General features: G+C 46.4%; 1 protein-coding gene across 4 annotated transcripts in view; it reads right to left on the bottom strand.

Annotated features, from left to right (window-relative positions):
- CDK4 (cyclin dependent kinase 4) overlaps positions 1–20800 on the bottom strand; it is a 41353-nt gene extending 20553 nt beyond the window's left edge. The window contains exons 1-2 of one of the 4 annotated variants that reach the window (XM_073576769.1): positions 20673–20800; positions 12989–13242 (exon numbers count right to left, since the gene is read on the bottom strand). In XM_073576769.1, the coding sequence (XP_073432870.1) occupies positions 12989–13206 (218 nt within the window). In that variant the 5' untranslated portion in view covers positions 13207–13242; positions 20673–20800. Of the gene's footprint in view, positions 1–12988; positions 13243–16400; positions 16550–20268; positions 20415–20543 lie in introns of those variants that run through there. The other 3 variants (XM_073576766.1, XM_073576768.1, XM_073576767.1) reach the window with 3 other exon arrangements.
- Between the last annotated feature and the right edge of the window lie 266 nt (positions 20801–21066).

The raw sequence follows: 21066 nt of genomic DNA, 5'->3' as shown, positions 1-21066 counted from the left end.
ATTCTATATAATAATAATATTATTATATACAGTATATACACACATACGCATATACACACTTATTAAAGGGGTTTTCACACAAACAAAAGTTCATTTTAATCAGTAGATCTTACAATAATAAGTTGCACAATTGGATGTGTTTAAAAAAAATGTTCTGTTCTTGTGCTGAGATAATTTGATATAAATGTGCCCCTGCTGTGTACTGTGTAATGGCTGTGTCTGACCGTACAGGGACACGGTCTGATCATACCACAGCTCCTGGGCAGGGGAGGAAGGAAATAATATAGACAGGACAATATGGGATCACAAATACTGTAATTCTTTCTTTGGAGGTAAAACATTGTTTAAAGGGAACTGTCAGCAGGATTGTGCTCAGTAACCTACAGACAGTGTCAGGTCGGCATTGTTATACTGAATAAAATGATACCTTGGTTGATGAAATCCTTCTTGTGGCTGTTTCTTAATCTTTACTTTCAGTTTATAGTTAATGATATTCTCGTGCCCTAAGGCGGGGTTGGTGTTATGTGGTGTCTGATTAGGTATTCATAATGCAGCCTGCTGACAGGTCACTGATCCCTCATTGACCTGCCCCCCTAGTTTGCATAATGAATACCTATACACACACTGAATAAAAAAAAAAAAAAACTTCTGCAGACAGGTGCCAGCCGTGACACCTGTGCTGCAGTATAATCGTATTGTTACTGTGCACTTTAATCCTTTCCCAGCATATGACATACTATCCTGTCCATGTGCCCTGAGCCTTATTATTTATTTATTTAGCGCCATTAATTCCATGGTGCTGTACATGAGAAGGGGGGTTACATGCAAAGTTATAGATATCGTTAACAGTAAACAAATTTACAATGGCAGACTGGTACAGAGGGGAGAGGACCCTGTCCTTGTGGACTTACATTCTATGGGATAGTGGGGAAGAGACAGAAGGACGGGGGTGCAGCAGCTCTGGTGGTGACGAGGCGGCAGCTCAGGCGATGGTGAGGCGGCAGAATGGCCAATGCAGGCTGTAAGCTTTCCTGAAAAGATGGGTTTACAGGTTCCGTTTGAAGGATCTGAGGGTGGTGGATAATCGGACGTGTTGAGGCATAGAATTCCAGAGGATGGGGGATACTCGGGAGAAATCTTGGAGGTGGTTGTGTGAACAAATAAGTGTGGAGGAGAATAGGAGGATAGAAGATTACGTGAGGGAAGATATTGGAAGATTAGTTCAGAGATACAGGGAGGGGAAAGATTGTGGATGGCTTTGTAGGTCAGTGTTAGTAGTTTGAACTGGATTCTTTGGGGAACTGGGAGCCAATGGAGGGATTTGCAGAGGGGGGAGACAGGGGAGTAGCGAGGAGAGAGATGGATTAGTCGGGCAGCAGAATTGAGGACAGACTGGAGTGGTGCAAGAGAGTTAGCAGGGAGGCCACAGAGGAGAGTGTTGCAGTAGTCAAGGCGGGAGATGATGAGGGCATCTACAAGAGTTTTAGTAGATTGAGGACTGAGGAAGGGACAGATTCTGGAAATATTTTTGAGTTGGAGGCGACAGGAGTTGGCAAGAGATTGTTTGAAGGACAGGGCAGAGTCGAGAGTTACTCCGAGGCAGCAGATTTCAGGTGCGGGAGAGAGCTTGATGCCGTTTACCATAATAGATAGATCGGGTAGGGAAGATACATGAGATGGAGGAAAGATAATGAGTTCAGTTTTGTCTACGTTGAGTTTTAGGAAGTGATAGGTGAAAAAGGAGGATATGGCTGATAGACACTCCGGGATTCTGAACAGCAGAGAGGTGACATCTGGGCCAGAGAGGTAGATCTGAGTGTCATCTGCATACAGGTGGTACTGGAAGCTATGGGACTTTATGAGTTGTCCTAGGCCAAGAGTATAGATGGAAAAAAGTAGGGATCCCAGGACAGAGCCTTGGGGGACTCCAACAGAGAGGGGGCGGGATGAGGAGGGAGTGGGAAACGCTGTATGTGCGGTCAGAAAGGTATGAGGAAATCCAGGACATGGCAAGGTCTTTGATGCCAAGGGAAGAACGAATCTGTAGCAGTAGGCAGTGGTCAACTGTGTCAAAGGCAAAGGACAGGTCAAGAAGGAGGAGGATGGACAACTGTCTGTTAGCTTAGGCAGTAAGTCATTAGTAATTTTGGTCAGGGCAGTTTCAGTGGAGTGGTGGGGGCGGAAGCCAGATTGCAGGATGTCAAGGAGGGAGTTAGATGAGAGGTGGGAGGAAAGTTGAGCATGGACATGCTGTTCAAGGAGTTTGGAAGCAAACGGGAGCAGTGATATGGGGCGATAGCTGGACATAGCAGTGGGGTCAAGGTTTGATTTTTTGAGGATGGGTGTTATGGTGGCACATTTGAAGGCAGAGGGGAAGGTACCAGAAGTTAGGGATAGGTTGAAGAGATGGGTTAGGGCTGGAATTAGTGAGGTTGGTGAGCAGGTGAAGGGATGGGGTCAAGTGCACAGGTGGTGAGGCGTGATTTGGAAAGGAGATGAGTAATCTCTCCTTCAGTGATGTTGGAGAGGGAGGTTATTAGCTGTTCTAGTAGGATTTTCCTGTCATTTTTGTTGCATTTTATAGCAAAAGCCATGGTCCGTAAACAGCTTACAACACAGCAAATGGGTCCCAATGTTGAAAGTTATGAGGCATAAGAAGGGTACAAGAAAAATTTCTAAGGTATTAGATAAACCATGGAACACTAAAGTCAGTCATTAAAAGTGCCTTAAATTTATCACAACAGTGACATTTCTTAGAATTGGACGTGGGGGGGGGGGGGGTGCGCGGCTGATCGTGGCCGGGTGTCAGCTCATTCTCGCAGCTGACACCCGGCACTAAGTGCCAGGAGCAGTCACGGACCGCTCCCGGCACGTTAACCCCCGGAACACTGCGATCAAACATGATTGCAGCGTTGTGGGAGCAGGCAGAGGGGCTAGCAGCTCTGACAGCCCCTCTGCCTTTGGATCGATCGCTGCCATGGCGACATCCGGGTCTCCAGGCCTGAGAGACTTCCTGTCATGCGCAGTGCATGTCAGGAAGTATCACAGGTCAGTGCACAGAAGCTGCAGCTTCTATAGCATGCAGATCTGCCCCCATACAGCGTTATCAGCGAAAAAATAAAATTTATAGCTCGCAGAATAAAGCGATGCAAAAATAATTTTTTATATAAAATAGTTTTTATTTTATAAAAGCGCCAAAACATAAAAAAATGATATAAGGTATCGCTGTAATCGTACTGACCCAAAGAATAAAACTGCTTTATCAATTTTACCACACGTGGAACGGTGCATCCCAAAAATCAGAATAGAAAGCGATCAAAAAATGTCATGTGCCCGAAAATTATACCAATAAAAATGTCAACTCCTCCTGCAAGAAACAAGACCTTACATAACTCTGTGGGTCAAAATATGGAATAATTATTTTCCATTTTCCAATTAGGGTTAGGGTTGGAGTTAGAGCTCTGCCATGCACCCAAACAGTGGTTTTTCCCCCACATATGGGGTATCAGGGTACTCAGGACAAATTGCACAACAACTTTTCGGGTCCAATTCTCCTCTTACCCTTGGGAAAATAATACAAATTGGATCTGAATTAAATTTTGTGTGAAAAAAAGTTAAATGTTCATTTTTTTTTTTTTAAACATTCCAAAGATTCATGTGAAGCACCTGAAGGGTTAATAAACTTCTTGAATATGGTTTTGAGCACCTTGAGGGGTGCAGTTTTTAGAATGGTGTCACTTTGGGGTATTTTCTATCATATAGACCCCCCTCAAAGTGACTTCAAATGTGATGTGGTCTCTAAAAATAAAAGGGTGTTGTAAAAATGAGAAATCGCTGGTCAACTTTTAACCATTATAACATTCTAACAAAAAAAATTTGGTTCCAAAATTGTGCTGATGTAAAGTAGACGAATGGGAAATGTTATTTATTAAATATTTTATATTACAAGACTCTCTGAAAATGAAAATTCAAAGTTGGAAAATTACGAAATTTTCAAAATTTTTGCCAAATTTTCTTTCTTTTCCACAAATAAATGCAAGTCATATCAAAGAAATTGTTACCACTATCATGAAATACAATACAATACATCACGAGAAAAAAAATGTCAGAATCACCGGGATCTGGAAGCGTTCCAGAGTTATTACCTAATAAAGGGACAGTGGTCATAATTGTAAAAATTGGCCTGGTCATTAACATGCAAACCACCCTTGGGGGTAAAGTGGCTAAGCTGCAGGAATGTCTAGCAACTACTCGTCGTGTACTGTATGTGACAACAATCTCCAAATATATATGGCCTTTGGGGTAGGGTGGCAAGACGGAATCCTTTTCTTATAAAGATAAACATCCTAGCCCAGCTATGTTTGCCAAAACCTTCATCAAGTCTGCCAAAAGCACAAGCTGAAATGCATTATGGTCTGATGCGGCCAAGGTTGAACTATTTGTCCATAATTCCAAAAGGTATGTTTGTTGTAAAGCCAACACTGAAGCATCACAAAAAAGCACCATACCCATAGTGAAGCATGGTGGAGGTAGCAGTATTCTTTGGGGCTGTTTTTTTTGGCAGCTGGAACTGGGGCTTAAGTCAAGGTGGAAGGGATTATGAACAATTTCAAATATCTGTCAATTCTGCAACAAAACCATCAGGCCTCTGCTAAAACACTGAAGATGAAATTCACCTTTCAGCACAACAACCATCTGCAGCAAACATCCAAATCAACTAAAGAATGGCTTTGCAAAAGATCACAGTTTTGGAATGGCTGAGCCAACCTGAAGGCGGCGCTATACATTAGCAATGCCCTAGTTGTCAGATTTGGAAATCTACCACAAGAAAGAATGGGCAAAGACTGCCAATTCTAAATGTTCCATGCTGATAGACTTCTACCCAAAAAGGACTGAATATGGTCATATATGCAAAGGGTATTTCAGTCAAGTATTAGTTTAAGGCTATGTGCCCACGTAGCGTTTTAAAACGCACAGTGAAAATCGGACTCCTTCCCAGAAATCGCGCGGTTTCACCGCGATTATGTTCGCGATTTTGCCGCGATTTTCTGAAGCACTTTCCAAGCGATTTGAAGCATCGCTTGGAAAGTGATTGCCAGGTTGGTCACACTCAAACATAGTGTTTGACAAGTGTGAGCAGCTTTTTACTATTGAGGCTGCCTATGCGGCATCAATAGTAAAAGATAAAATGTTAAAAATGATAAAATAAAAAATCGGTGTATATTTACCTTCCGATGTCCCGCGCTGCCATCCCGGGCCTCAGCGTTCCCAGCGATGCCTTGCGAGACCTGTGATGACGTTGGTCTCGCGTTACTATAGCGATCTCGCGAGACCGCTAGAGTCACGCGAGACTACGTCATCACAGGACCTTGCCGCAAGGCATTACTGGGAACGCTGAGGCCCGGGATGACAACGCGGGACGTCGGAAGGTAAATACACCCCGATTTTTTTTATTTTTTATTCTTTTTTTTACAGGGGTATGGTACCCAGGGCCTGGAGGACAGTCTCCTCTCCTCCACACCGTGGGTACCAACCGCACATGAGACGCTTAACTTCCCGCATGGTGGGCATAGCCACATGCGGGAGGTAAGCGATTCTCATGCATTCCTATGGGTGCGGAATCGCGGCAATTCTTTGCGATTCCGCACAAAAGAATGAGCATGCTGCGATTTTCTCCGCGATGCGATTCCGCCGTGGAAAAAAGCGCAGCATTAGCACAGCATGTGCGGAATGCCATAGGAATGCATGGGGGGCGTTCTGTACACGATTTTTAAACGTTTTCGCGCCGAAAATCGTGGCAAAAACGCTTAAAAATCGCATCGTGGGCACACAGCCTAAGGGTGTACATATTTATGCAGTTCTTTAGTTTTCCTTTTCACTCTAAAATATTTCAGTTTATTTTTCAATTGAGTTGTACATTTTAAACATGGGTGTGTAAACATGTTAGATCCATTGTATGTGTATGATTTTAGATTAGGAACAATAAAGAATGAGAAAAGGAATAAGAAATAATAAAAAAAAAACCACCTACATAAAATTTTGTGACTTTTTGGAAAAATATAGGCATTTCACTTTGGCCTCTTTTCATTTTAAATCCCACAAGTTCTGTAAGGCGATAAAAGTCCTCAGCAGCCACATGCTCCGCTGTCTACACGGTGCAATGATTAAGACTGCAACAAACTGTATGAACCCCATTAGCGTTAATAGGGTCCACCAAGCTTCATTCTGTGCACATTTGACAAATCAGTAGCCTGCAATGAATTTACTTTTTCTCTATCACAGAAACTAACACAGATGTAATCCTGGCTTACTTCTCTCCCGTCTGATTGTATGTCCGATGTATGGACTTTATTCTAATTAAAGGGGTTGTTCGATTAAAACATATCACCTATCCACAGGATAGGCGATGATTGGTGGTATACCAACCACTGGGGCCCGTATCGATTGGCAGATTAAATCCTCCTGACATTTTCCATCAACAAAAACTACAGAAGAGATTTCATTGTACTGTTTCCTGCAGAACTGTGCTGCTCACGTCAACCTGCCACCTTCAATGTCCAATGTGAGATCTAGTGGGTGAATGCAAGCAGACACTTATATCCAAAGCGGTCATCAAGTTTCCATTTATTAAACTGCAAGCATACTTTGCCCTTTCTAATTAGGGCTCTAACAAGCCTGTGCTGTGTGTGCTCCCCGGAATTCTCCGAAAAATGACCTTTACTCACTGCTCTCCTTCATGGTACTCAGTGCCGTGTGGTCCGATAAGTCTGGATCAGTAATCAACAAACGAATCCGTTACAAATACCAGAAAAACGGATGGCTCATTAGCGGATCTGTTTGCCACAGACTTCAATGTTAAATGGATCCAGCCGAGATCAGTAATTTAAAAGCCAGACTAAAAAGTTGTATCTGTGCAACTTCTTTGCCAATAGATTACTGTTGAATCCGTTCTGATCATTACTAGTGCTGAGCGAGTATACTCGTTGCTCGGGTCCTCCGAGTATTTGGAAGTGCTCGGACATTTAGTTTTTGTCTCTGCAGCTGCATGATTTGCGGCTGCTAGACAGCCTGAATACATATGTGGAATTCCTAACAAACAGGCAACCCCCACATGTATTCAGGCAGTCTAGCAGCCGCAAATCACGCAGCTGCGGAGACAAAAACTAAATCTCCGAGCACGCCAAAATACTCGGAGATCACCCGAGCAGCGAGAATACTCGCTCATCACTAATCATTACTGGACATTGCCCAAAGCAGATAAATGCAGATCTGCTTCTATCCAGTAAGGAGAAGCTCAGTAGAGATCATTTGCTCACCAAGGTATTCTTTTAGTACAAGTTTTGTCTTTGGTGAAGATAAAGAGAAGCCACAGACTGTGCATCAGAGATAACGCCACAATGACTGCAAAAAAGAATCTGCACGAAACAGGGTGAATAGGTCACTGGGCAAACACTACATAGTGCACAAGGTAAATACAGGGCACAGCTCTGGGCCAAAGACCACCCAAATATTCCCTCACTGCAAGCAACTGCACTGAGAAAGGATAGTCACCATTTTAAGGATTAAAGGGGTTATCTGGTGAAGATAGGCGATACATTATAGGCTGGTGGGGGTCCAATTGCCGAGACCACCATTGCCAGAACAGTGCACTTATCCGCATGAATAGAATGGAGCAGCAGCGCGCACGCCTGACCCCCGCTCCAGTCATTCACTATGGGGCCGTCGGATACAGCTAAATACAGCCATCGGCAGCCCTGCAGGAGCCATGGATCAGGTGCACTGCCGCTCCACTCTAATGGACATACGAGTGCCCCATCCCTGACCCCCCACAGATCTAGAAGTCTTCACCTGTCCTATGGACAGCCAATACATTATCTTGACTGGAGAAGTCTTTGGATGTTTGGCATATGAGAAATCAGAAATTGATTGGCTGTAAAAAAAAAAATATAAGTAATTATAGTGCTTTGAAGAAAGCACTATCATGTAATCCGAGCGCTGCTAACTTATTCTTATTAAGTTGATTTCCACAATTAATGCGGCCTGAACCGCTACACGCACGGACGCCGTTGAGGCGTCGTTTTGAAGCCAGCGTCCACGAGTGGTGTGCTATTTTTCGTGTCGATCGGATTTGTAGTTTTTGCGCAATCTGCGTGTGAAAAAATGTTTTCCCGTCATTGGAATGCATTGTCTCAATGCATTCCAATGGGAAAATTTTGCCATAGGAATACATGGGGCAGTCGTGAGGAGATTCAAATTTGAGGACCAGTTGCGGCAGTTAAGCTCACTGATGTGCACAGGCAGACCCAGTTACTATGCCAACACCTACGAACGTCACATGACACCTCCAGGACACAGTTTCTGCCAGATAATATCAGCTCTTAAAGCGAAACCCAAAGCACAAATGCAAATCTAGCTTCATCACATGACGCATGCCCCTGAGAGAGAATGTGCGCCAAAGTGGATTTAGAAGCCCAATGCGCCAAACTGGCTCTTAAAGGACCGGCGCGCCAAATCGGGAGGCTGAGCCAGCCCGGCCTCCAAATCGGGAGGCTGAGCCAGCCTGGCCTCCAAATCGGACTCCGAGGGGCCCTGCCCACAAAATCAGACCCTGAGGGACCCCGGCCACAAAATCAGACCCTGAGGGATCCCGTCCACCAATTCAAGCCCTGAGGAGCCCAGGCCACAGAATCGGATCCTGAGGGGCCCCACCCACCAATTCAGACCCTGAGGGGCCCCACAGGCCAAAGTGGCCCCCGAGAGGCACACACAGTTAAAACGAATCCTGAGTTGATAGTCTTGCAGGGGCAGCAGGCAAGTCTCTCTTAAAGGGGCAGCCCAGGCACCATTTCAAAGCACTATCTGTACTTCCTTCAGGAAATACACATCTAGTTATCATTGTGATGAGAGATGATCAGATACAGACAAGCTGGCTCTAATATATCATGGTTTCAGTGACAAAAGAGGCAGACAGGCAGAGTTTCCAAAGAACTTTATGAGCGCCGTTATGTCCTATCTCAGGCTTGTTTCACACTAGCGTTTTTTTGCGCTGTGTGCGCATGCATGCGCCCCTATGTTTAACATGGGTGCGCATTGTCTAGCGTTTGTATGCGTTTATATGCGTTTTTTGTGCGCATGCGTTTTTTTGCAGTGTGCGCCTATGCGCGCCGGACGCACACTGTTGCATTTTTGGTGCGCCCAACCTGTGTGAAAAAAACGCATGCGCACAAAATGCGCAAAACAAACAGTTTATGGGAACGCTGACGTGCGCATGGACATGCGCACATCAGCGTTTAAAAACGCAAGCGTTTTTAAAGTCAAAATGGTTAACAGGCATGCGTAAAAAATAAGCAAACGCATACAAAACACTTGATGCATTTTGTATGCGTTTGCACTGCGCACGGAGCGCAGCGCCAAAAAAACGATAGTGTGAAAGTAGCCTCAGTAATAGGAAACTCTGTATCCACAGAAGAATAATTTTACCTATGAAATGAGAATTTTGATACTGAACGATCAGTCCAGGAGGAGAAGGGAGCAGATTTATCTAAAGGTAGATTGCAAAGTTTCTTGTTTGAATGTCTACTACTGAGCGATATCCAATTATCCATCTATATATGTTTAAAATGGCGGCTACTCTAACTCTGACAGCGGCATTTTCTGCTCCTAAAAAGAAAAATTAGTTAGAATATGGCAGAACTTTAGCAAAATAAACCTCAAGCAACGGTGTACTGTAAAGAGTGATATGTGGCTAACAAGCCGCTGGCTATGTGGTGACTTTGGCCGACACACATGGCACCGTGATGATAGTAAATGTCCGAGTTGCATCTACAGTGATATGCGAAGCACTAAAAGTCTGGCAGATTTGGATTTCTTGTGATTTACGCATCAATGATTATCTTTTTGCTAATAAACCGCCATCACTTTCGTTATGGTGCCACATAGCACTGCCATAGGGCAGCCAGCTATCTCTGCACTTGTTGCAGCCAAAGTCGTAATGTAGAGCCGGCATAATGGGTGTCAGTATGATCGCCGGACTCACTGACATGTGTATACTGTACTGCTTGTTTGCTCCGGTGGCCCTAAAATAAAAAAAAAATTATTATGGGGAAAGGTCAGATCTACTTACTGCAGCTTCAAGCTGCCATGTTTAGGTAAAACACTGGACTAGAAAGCAGAACTATGAGGACCATCAATGGTGAAACAGGGTTAGGGTCTACTGCAACACTTGCTGGAGGAGCGCTGCACGTTTCCGCTGACCATGGGGAACGTTGCATCACTGCCCACACACCGGCAGAGTGGCGGGCGCTTCTCCTTCACCCTGGTTAAAGGTATGTCTGCAGAAAGAGGCCTCCGAATGAGAAGTGACCATTCTAGTAATCTGGGCATCTGGAGAGGATAAGCCGTATTCTGTAAGATCACAAAGTAATCAGCAGATGGCAGAGCCATGAGCCTGCGGGTCACAAATATCACTCGGAGTGTGGGAAACAACACTACACACGTTATTTTGGTCACCCAGGCATAACTCTTTCTTCATTGTGGTCTTTCCACTTCATAGTCCATTGCAAATATGCAAGGAAAGTCTTGAGTTATGCGAGACCGCTCGCTGCATGAGTCACTGGGCAAAATTCTGCTTTTACTTTGTGGGGAGTTTTGCACTGTCAGGAGTGTTCAACCAGCAAATTATCCACACAGACAGGTAGTATATGAAGGTCACCGGCTGTCATTTACAAGGGGAGAAGTAATGGAGCTTCAAGAAAAATCAGCAACTGTCCAGGCAGGAAAGACTTGAGGCAGGTAGATACAAATGCAGCATCCTCATGCCTCAGAAACCCACTGCTTCCGTTTTTTATTACCCAAATTTTTGCATTTAGGATACAGAACCTAGTTTTTTTCCCTACCAAATCACTACCCCCATGTGTAATCCATAAAGTTGTAGGCTCAGGCCTTTCTCAGGCCACTTAATATACCCAGAATGATTTCCCATTGGCACCTCTTGTTTCCCCCATAGGCGAGTGGTAAGGGCGCTATAACTAGTAGGGTCGATCAAAAATCGGTGTGATCTCTATAACAAAAGAAAAAAAAAAAAAGTTTGCACAAAAAAAAAAAAAAGAAGAGGTCAGACGGTCGTAATTTGATTACTAAATTGTAAGATAAACCACGTGTAACACGATCCAGATATCCAGCCTATATTACAGGTGTCGCACGTGAGCGAGTAAAGTCATTACGGTCATAGGAAGATTGACAAGTTTTACAAGATTCTGATCACTTGTCACATAAAAAACACTTTCATAACGGAGTATAGAGGTTAACTTTTTGAGGAATAAAGAAAAATGTCTTCTAGGAGTTTAAAGTCAAACTTTCTGGTATTTTCCACAGTGAGGGCGAGTTCAGACATGACAGATGGGGCGGCACTGTTGCTTTGCAGCGCTGGGGTCCTGGGTTCAAATCCCACCAAGGACAACATCTGCAAGAAGTCTGTATGTTCTCCCCGTGTTTGCGTGGGTTCTCTGCTTTCCTCCCACATTCCAAAGACTTACTGATAGGGAATCTAGATTGTGAGCCCCAATGGGGACAGTGATGATGTGTGCAAAACTGTAAAGCGCTGCGGAATATGTTGGCACTATATAAAGAGATTATTATCATCATCATTATTTTCTTCTCCAGTTAGAATCATACAATGTTATAGTTGGAAGGGACCTCCAGAGTCATCATGCCCAACCCTCTGCTCAATGCAGGATTCACCAAATCATCCCATACAGGAAAGATGTATATCTTTGTACCGTGTTAGCCAGTAGATAGAAAAATATTCAGAATTGAGAGTCCTCAGTGGTTGATACCTTTTAATGGCTAACTGAAAAGATGGTAACACATTGCAAGCTTTCCAAACTACTCAGGTCTCTTCATCAGGCATAGACTAATACAAAATCAGATTTTGTATTAGTCTATGCCTGATGAAGAGACCTGAGTAGTCTCGAAAGCTTGCAATGTGTTACCATCTTTTCAGTTAGCCATTAAAAGGTATCAACCACTGAGGACTCTCAATTCTGAATATTTTTCAAATCATCCCAGACAGATGTCTGTCCAGCCTCTGTGTGAAGAGTTCCATTGAAGGAGAACTCACCCTCTCTTGTGGCAGCCTGTTCCACTCATTGATAAAACTCACTCAAAAACTGTGGGTCAGTACAACACACAATTGACAAGAAGTGGAGAATTTCCATGCAGAAAAACACTGAATTCACAGCCAGTGTGAATGGTCTCTTATTCCCATTTATAGTTAGGCCGATTTCACCCATTCAACATTCATGCTCCAAGTAAGGAACTGTGACAATCAAATTGTGTGCAGCTAGATTGTGCCCAGAGAAATGCCTTATGTTGTTTATATTTCCTATTGATCTTATAGGATTGTTCTCAAGATCCTATCTTCAGGAGCACACCACTCCCTGCCTCCTGGCCTCCCTGGCTCCTCCTTGCTGGGGGTGGGAGGCAGTGTGCTCCTGAATGACTGACAGTTTGGACTAGTGGCACTGTTGCACCCTGGCCTGAGCTGTGCACTCTCCCATACCCATGGAAGAGGCAGCTTTGCATCTTTGGCATCAGAGGACAGAGACTGATCAAATCCGGTGAGCTTCAGAGCTGCGCTTGTAAGCTCTATATCAAAGCTCTAAACTACAGAATTACAAAATCTCTCCAAATCTTCAGAACGGAGAGAATTTTTCTTAAAGAGCAAAATTTTAAAGTTGCTTGTTTCTACAAACACTTTATTCATTTATGATCATTGAGAAAAAACACTTTAACCTGGAGGAGCGAAGCTGTGAGACCAAAATTCCACTCTGTAACATCTGGACACTGAGTAATCAAGACTAACATAAATAAAAAAAAGGATTGAACAAAATTGCCCTTTAACCTTACATTACTCACCAGTTCTAATGTCAGCACGTTAAGATGACGCACTGCCCTACATACAACTAAGCTCTTTACACCGGTTACTCACTTTACGATATTTGGATGATCAAAGTGTTCGAGGCGTTTCAGCAGCGCCACTTCCCGGACTGTAGACAAGGGCAGGCCATTCTCGTTGGTCTGGACCCGCACATTTTTAAGGGCCACGAATTTTCCGCTCTGTAGATCTCGTGCCTTATACACCGTGCCATAGGCTCCGACGCCAATTTCTGCAACGCGTTCATACTGCCCATTCATCTGCTTCTCCATATTCCTGAGCACACGACTTATTCTCTGGTTCTCCTCCTGGAAGAAAATGAAAGCTATTTCAGTTATGCATCAGATAATCACTAGAGAACATAAAAGTTACTTAACACTATAACAACCATACTCTGGAATATCTGAGCGGTCATCTAGGGAATGCAAATAAAAAAGTATTACCGCGTTACCATTGAACTCTACAGGTTCAGTGTCATCCTTATAAGTGACTTACGCAACATGAAGCGGAGGTGTATGGTCACCCTGGGGTACTATATACAATGTATAATGGGAAGAGATTCCATAAAATGCTGATAAATGTCAGGAGATTATCCAGTACAGATCCCAGGTTACCGCATGTATTATACTCCAGAGCTGCATTAAAAATTCTGCTGGTGGTTACAGTAAACGGGCGACAAGTCCATCACCAGACACTGCCCTTATTATATAATGGAGGACAGAGGGTTTCCGAAATCATTTTTATCACGCACAGAGACTGGTATAAAGGAGACACTTAGAAAGATATGAAGCCAGAAGAAAGTGGGAGTGATTTCTGCTCTGAAGTCGATAGAATTGTGAATCTGCTTAACGACGTGTTTCAAGATTTGTACAAAATGTAAATGTTAAGTACTTACAAAATTACACAACTTCATATGTAGAACAAATGTATATTTTCCCATCACATCAAACCCTGCCCTTGAGATACACATATAGATGGCGACATTCTTGTGGACATGACCTAACCAGTTCAGTTCTGCAGGTGGCTAGGTACACTACATGGAGCTTCCAATAGTGATAAGAAGAGATGGTATTGGAGTTCGTGGCCAGGTCAGTAATCTGTGGCCTTCACACGATTACCACCACCACCTCCTCCCTCCCAGCATCCGCCACCCTTTTTTTTTTTTTAAGCAGGCCTTGCGCAATGTTACATGTGCATCATGCCACATTGATGATGTGATGCCAATCCGCCTAATAAAGAGGAAACTGTCATGAAAGAGGAGGTCCGCAAGGGCTCTCACAGGCTAGATTGTGGATCCTGCAAATTGACTGGTAGCATCTACCACTACGACATTAGTAAAAAGTTATAATCTCAAAAGGGAAGGGAACCGCATAATGGACCACCGCATAGCCGACCGCCAGTGTTTTCTATTAGTGGTGACTATGATGTCCTCATGCTTTAGAAGGGAGTATGAGCAGGAATGGTCATAATGATAAACGGAGAGGCTGTGTCGCGTCCACGACGTAGCCAAAACGGAGAGGCTGTGTCGCGTCCACGACGTAGCCAAAACGGAGAGGCTGTGTCGCGTCCACGACGTAGCCAAAACGGAGAGGCTGTGTCGCGTCCACGACGTAGCCAAAACGGAGAGGCTGTGTCGCGTCCACGACGTAGCCAAAACGGAGAGGCTGTGTCGCGTCCACGACGTAGCCAAAACGGAGAGGCTGTGTCGCGTCCACGACGTAGCCAAAACGGAGAGGCTGTGTCGCGTCCACGACGTAGCCAAAACGGAGAGGCTGTGGCGCGTCCACGACGTAGCCAAAACGGAGAGGCTGTGGCGCGTCCACGACGTAGCCAAAACGGAGAGGCTGTGGCGCGTCCACGACGTAGCCAAAACGGAGAGGCTGTGGCGCGTCCACGACGTAGCCAAAACGGAGAGGCTGTGGCGCGTCCACGACGTAGCCAAAACGGAGAGGCTGTGGCGCGTCCACGACGTAGCCAAAACGGAGAGGCTGTGGCGCGTCCACGACGTAGCCAAAACGGAGAGGCTGTGGCGCGTCCACGACGTAGCCAAAACGGAGAGGCTGTGGCGCGTCCACGACGTAGCCAAAACGGAGAGGCTGTGGCGCGTCCACGACGTAGCCAAAACGGAGAGGCTGTGGCGCGTCCACGACGTAGCCAAAACGGAGAGGCTGTGGCGCGTCCACGACGTAGCCAAAACGGAGAGGCTGTGGCGCGTCCACGACGTAGCCAAAACGGAGAGGCTGTGGCGCGTCCACGACGTAGCCAAAACGGAGAGGCTGTGGCGCGTCCACGACGTAGCCAAAACGGAGAGGCTGTGGCGCGTCCACGACGTAGCCAAAACGGAGAGGCTGTGGCGCGTCCACGACGTAGCCAAAACGGAGAGGCTGTGGCGCGTCCACGACGTAGCCAAAACGGAGAGGCTGTGGCGCGTCCACGACGTAGCCAAAACGGAGAGGCTGTGGCGCATCCACGACGTAGGTATGTGCCCACGATCTGGAGTTGCTGCAGATTTGATGCTGGGTATTTATGCAGTGTCAAACCCGCAGCGGACAGATGTTACAGCATAGTGGATGGGATGTCAAGAAATCCCATGCCCACTATGCATCCACAGACGCCTGCGGCTCACCCACAGAGAGATGTATGGCGCATCTTTCCAGACATCAGCACGTCAATTTCTCTTGCGGAGAAGCTAGTCTCCCCAACAGAAATTACATCTATAGAATGTATGGCATGCGATGAATCCGCACGGTTCAGTGAACATGTGCGGATTCACCTGCGTTCAATAGAAGGCAGCGCTTTGGCAGCGAACATACACTGCGTCCAAACCGCTGCTAGTTCCGGATCGTGGGCACCTGGCCTAAATCCTGCAAGTGCACAATTGTGTCTTGTGCCAAACCATTACAATCACCTGGAAACTTTGTGGGTGAAGCAGATGTTCCTCTACAAAATCAAGTCATTGTTTTATAAAGTTTACAGTAAAAACCGGACAGCACGCCAATGTTACTGAACACGGGCTGCTCAGATGACAGCTTCCATACGGATCATCAATTTTTATGGACGTATGGCCATATTAACATAGGAGTTTGTATCTGATTGTGCAGTTTTTAAAATGTAGTAGATGTATAAATATGGATGCCACAAGGGTGCATCATATGGCCACACATGACATATGGACGATTCTTCATACATTTGTTTGACCCCGTCCTGACCCGGAGGCTGAGCTCACATGTTCTGGCTGTGGCGTGTGTTTTACAGAAACTTTGTGCACGTGATCATTATTTTTCCTAACTACAAACATCACATCTTACAGGAAATCTGTCATCACAGCATGAAGCGGTATACGGGATAATGACAGCTTGGTGACGATAGTGTCACTTTCAGTGTAAAGGCTCGGAGTGCCATACAACCATCCACAGGTCGCACGCTTTACAATGTCTCTTATTCTGCAAGTGACATCTATACAAACCTACTATCCTGTATAACGCTCCGTCTGTGGTTGAGAGGCCTGACATGTGAAGGATCTGCCATAGTCTAACACCATGGCATCATCGGTGTCACCCTGCGGGCGTGGTATTTCTGACTACATCTACGAGAGGAAGGAGACCGTCCAGAAACGAGTCATGTCTTCACCCTGAAGAGATCTGTGCTGTTATAAACCTGCAGGCGATATTCCGATAGATTTACCCTAATGCGGACCAGTCTGTCATGTGGTAACAAACCCTGAGGAGAAGAGGAAACAAGAGCGATTACATAAGTGTCACTACAAGGAGCCGGCCGGGCCGAATCTGAAGAAGGGGAGTAAAAATAGAACAGAAAAATGTATTCTATAAACTGTGCAAAACCCATCTGTGAGCCTGGATCAAGACAATCACCACAGAGGGGCTTAAAAGGAGGGGGGCTTCCAAACGTATTCAAAACTTGCCAGACAGTAGGCTTCATCTAAAATGAAAAAAGAAAAAAAAACAATGAGCGTTACCACTTCAATCCCACACCATGGCTCCGGTGGGGCTGGGAGTGACGACACGTTCATCAGTAACCTGACCAATCAGTGACCCCAGTGGTCAGGTGAATGAATGAGTGGCAAGTCCTCACTTCTGGTTCCAGCAAAGACCACCAAAGCAGCACATTAGGTGGCAACTGTTTTTTCTCCCTCCCCCAGGAGGGTTTGGAGCAGGTTCACCCTGAAAACAGCCTGAAAAACCACTGAGAAAATGCTAATCACACTTTTCCTATTCATTTCTATGTAAAAAACGGTTCGCTGTTCACACGCTCAGTCTTTCAAGGGTCTTTTAACAGTTACAGGTTTCAAAAAGTCATTATTGTGAGCTCTGAAGATGCTCTTTACAATAGAAGGCGATGGGAAGCTATAAAGTCTCTAGCGGCCTGAAAGAGCCCTAGAGCCAAGTTCACAAGTTGGGGTTTTGCAGAGTTTTTTCTACTTGAGTTTCTTTGGGCTTTTTTATCCATTTATTTGTATCTGATGCTGAAAGAATTGACAAGCTGCGTCTCAGCAAAAATGCACAAGGGCTCAAAATAGGCAAAAAAAATAATAAATAAATGAAATACAGAAAGCAGCGTGTGCACAAGATTGCAGAAATGTCATTGATCAGGGCCGGACTGGCCATCTGGCAATTCTGGCAAATGCCAGAAGGGCCTTTCTGGTCTGTTACATTCTCAACAGAATCGGTGTTCTCAAGAAACCCATACTTTTAAAAGTTGTGACGGAGCACAAAGTCACTGACTCCGTCACTTACCCAGCAGGCCACGGGTATCATTAGAAATATTGGTCTTGTAGTAAATCTTGCTTTCCTCCATCCAGGGTAATATTAGTAATAAATCCCATCTGGTAGTTGGGGAAAGTGACAGCTTGGGCCTGTATGATTTCACATGCCAGGGCTGAATTTCAACTGATGATGATGCTGCTGTAAAACACTGCAGATTTTATGCATCAAATACACAGTAAAAACACCACGTGAACAAACCCCTAAAGGAGTTTTGAAAACGTTTTTTTCCCCCGAAGCGTTTTTTGCAGCCTTCATATCGGACAGTGCCTAGTTTAGAAAGGTTTTCTTTATGATCTGCTGTAAAGAAGTGACGTGCGCCATTTCTTTCCCTACAAAGCGTTTTTGTAATGGCTCCCTCAGAAAAAAAAATAGCAACAAAAGTGGATTTCCAATAGAAATGAATGGGAAGTTTTCCCAAGATGCTATTTCAAATTTATTCTAAACTCTGTGTGAACATAGCCCGACTGGGTCCCACGCAGGTTTTCCCCGTTTTGGGCCACACAGGTGAGACGTATGGTTTCACCTGTCCACACCGCATGAACCCGTCTTAAGATTAGTGACCCACAAACGTCACCCGCTTGGGACAGCGCTGGGACCCTCGCAGATGTGATCAATGGGCTCTGAGCCGCAGATACGTGACATGGTGGTAATAATGGGGGCAGAGCCGAAGAGACGTGACATGGTGGTAATAATGGGGGCAGAGCCGCAGATACGTGACATGGTGGTAATAATGGGGGCAGAGCCGCAGATACGTGACATGGTGGTAATAATGGGGGCAGAGCTGCAGATACGTGACATGGTGGTAATAATGGGCTCAGAGCTGCAGATACATGACATGGTGGTAATAATGGGGGCAGAGCCGCAGATACGTGACATGGTGGTAATAATGGGGGCAGAGCCGCAGAGACGTGACATGGTGGTAATAATGGGCTCAGAGCCGCAGAGACGTGACATGGTGGTAATAATGGGGGCAGAGCCGCAGATACGTGACATGGTGGTAATAATGGGGGCAGAGCTGCAGAGACGTGACATGGTGGTAATAATGGGGGCAGAGCCAGAGATACATGACATGGTGGTAATAATGGGGGCAGAGACGTGACATGGTGGTAATAATGGGGGCAGAGCCGCAGAGACGTGACATGGTGGTAATAATGGGGGCAGAGCCGCAGATACATGACATGGTGGTAATAATGGGGGCAGAGACGTGACATGGTGGTAATAATGGGGGCACAGCCGCAGATACGTAACATGGTGGTAATAATGGGGGCAGAGCCGCAGATACATGACATGGTGGTAATAATGGGGGCAGAGCCGCAGAGACGTGACATGGTGGTAATAATGGGGGCAGAGCCGCAGAGACGTGACATGGTGGTAATAATGGGGGCAGAGCCGCAGATACATGACATGGTGGTAATAATGGGGGCAGAGCCGCAGAGACGTAACATGGTGGTAATAATGGGGGCAGAGCCGCAGAGACGTGACATGGTGGTAATAATGGGGGCAGAGCCGCAGATACATGACATGGTGGTAATAATGGGGGCAGAGCTGCAGAGACGTGACATGGTGGTAATAATGGGGGCAGAGCCGTGACATGGTGGTAATAATGGGGGCAGAGCCGCAGATACATGACATGGTGGTAATAATGGGGGCAGAGACGTGACATGGTGGTAATAATGGGGGCACAGCCGCAGATACGTAACATGGTGGTAATAATGGGGGCAGAGCCGCAGATACATGACATGGTGGTAATAATGGGGGCAGAGCCGCAGAGACGTGACATGGTGGTAATAATGGGGGCAGAGCCGCAGAGACGTGACATGGTGGTAATAATGGGGGCAGAGCCGCAGATACATGACATGGTGGTAATAATGGGGGCAGAGCCGCAGATACATGACATGGTGGTAATAATGGGGGCAGAGCCGCAGAGACGTAACATGGTGGTAATAATGGGGGCAGAGCCGCAGAGACGTGACATGGTGGTAATAATGGGGGCAGAGCCGCAGATACATGACATGGTGGTAATAATGGGGGCAGAGCTGCAGAGACGTGACATGGTGGTAATAATGGGGGCAGAGCCACAGAGATGTGACATGGTGGTAATAATGGGGGCAGAGCCGCAGAGACGTGACATGGTGGTAATAATGGGGGCAGAGCCACAGAGATGTGACATGGTGGTAATAATGGGGGCAGAGACGTGACATGGTGGTAATAATGGGGGCAGAGCCGCAGAGACGTGACATGGTGGTAATAATGGGGGCAGAGCCGCAGAGACGTGACATGGTGGTAATAATGGGGGCAGAGACGTGACATGGTGGTAATAATGGGGGCTGAGCCACAAGTGGCTGATACCAGCGGACAATAGCCGGCAGCCAGCCACACGTGCTGCAAGATGCGCCAGCCTGGGGCTTTCTTTTGTGCCTGGCACATGGGCTGTTATCATGGGTGGCCAGCACCGGCCCCCTCCCTCACTGGGGGATAATGAGGGCTCGCTCTCTCGCAGAGCCTCCATTACTTTCCCCTCCTCTTCCTGCCATTACTTTTTTTTCTTACTAGGTCAAAGCTTAAAGTTTTCCAGGAAGACCCCCCGTGGCAATGTGCGCGGATGCCGGGGAGTCAGCCCCATCTGTTCCCCTCCGGTACCGAGCACTGACTCTATGCACCACACTGGAGGCCCCTGCACTGCAAAGTGGAGGGGAAGCACTACAACTCCCAGCACGTCCTAACAGCAGGAGCGCGCTGCCCTGCGCAACATGTGGTCCTAGTCAGCAGAGTGCGGCACTGACGCCGCTGCCCTCACCGCCCGGAGGGGGCGCTACAGGTCTTACCCGGCTCTTGTAATGTCAGCAGCAGTGGTCAGTCATGGCGAGTCTCCTCCGCTGCAGCCGCACACTCACATGCTCCCACCATTCACTCCACACAACAGTCAGTCACTTCCTGCCCCACATCACACCCACCTCACCCGTCACCGACCCGCCTACTGCTGTGTGACCCGTCCCCCCTGGGGCTGAGTCCGGGGGCTCCCTGCCATGGGGGGATAGATACTGATAATGGACCAGGCTGCAGGATCTGCTAGCCCTGTGCCCAGTCACTGCTCATTGATGCCCCCTGTCCTGAGACAATATGTCTGCCCTCCAGCCCCAGCAGGGTGTGACCAGGTGTCTGATGACATTACTCTGTTCAGGAGCCCTGGAAAGCTGGATACCAGCACTTGTGGGTGCCGTGCTGGCGTCGTGTCTGTTGTCAGTCAGCTTTTCAGAGCAAAAAAAGGTCCAGAGCAAACCGGCATGAGAGAACAATCGCAGCGCGCTGCACGGAGTTAGGATCCAAAGCGCACATCCATAGCAGTCT

This window comes from Dendrobates tinctorius, unplaced genomic scaffold (genome assembly GCF_039654945.1).
Source record: "Dendrobates tinctorius isolate UK_male_01 unplaced genomic scaffold, ASM3965494v1 ptg000051l, whole genome shotgun sequence".
Taxonomy (NCBI): domain Eukaryota; kingdom Metazoa; phylum Chordata; class Amphibia; order Anura; family Dendrobatidae; genus Dendrobates; species Dendrobates tinctorius.
The sequence above is the reverse complement of the archived record's forward strand: the minus strand, read 5'-3'. Positions and strand labels throughout refer to the sequence as shown.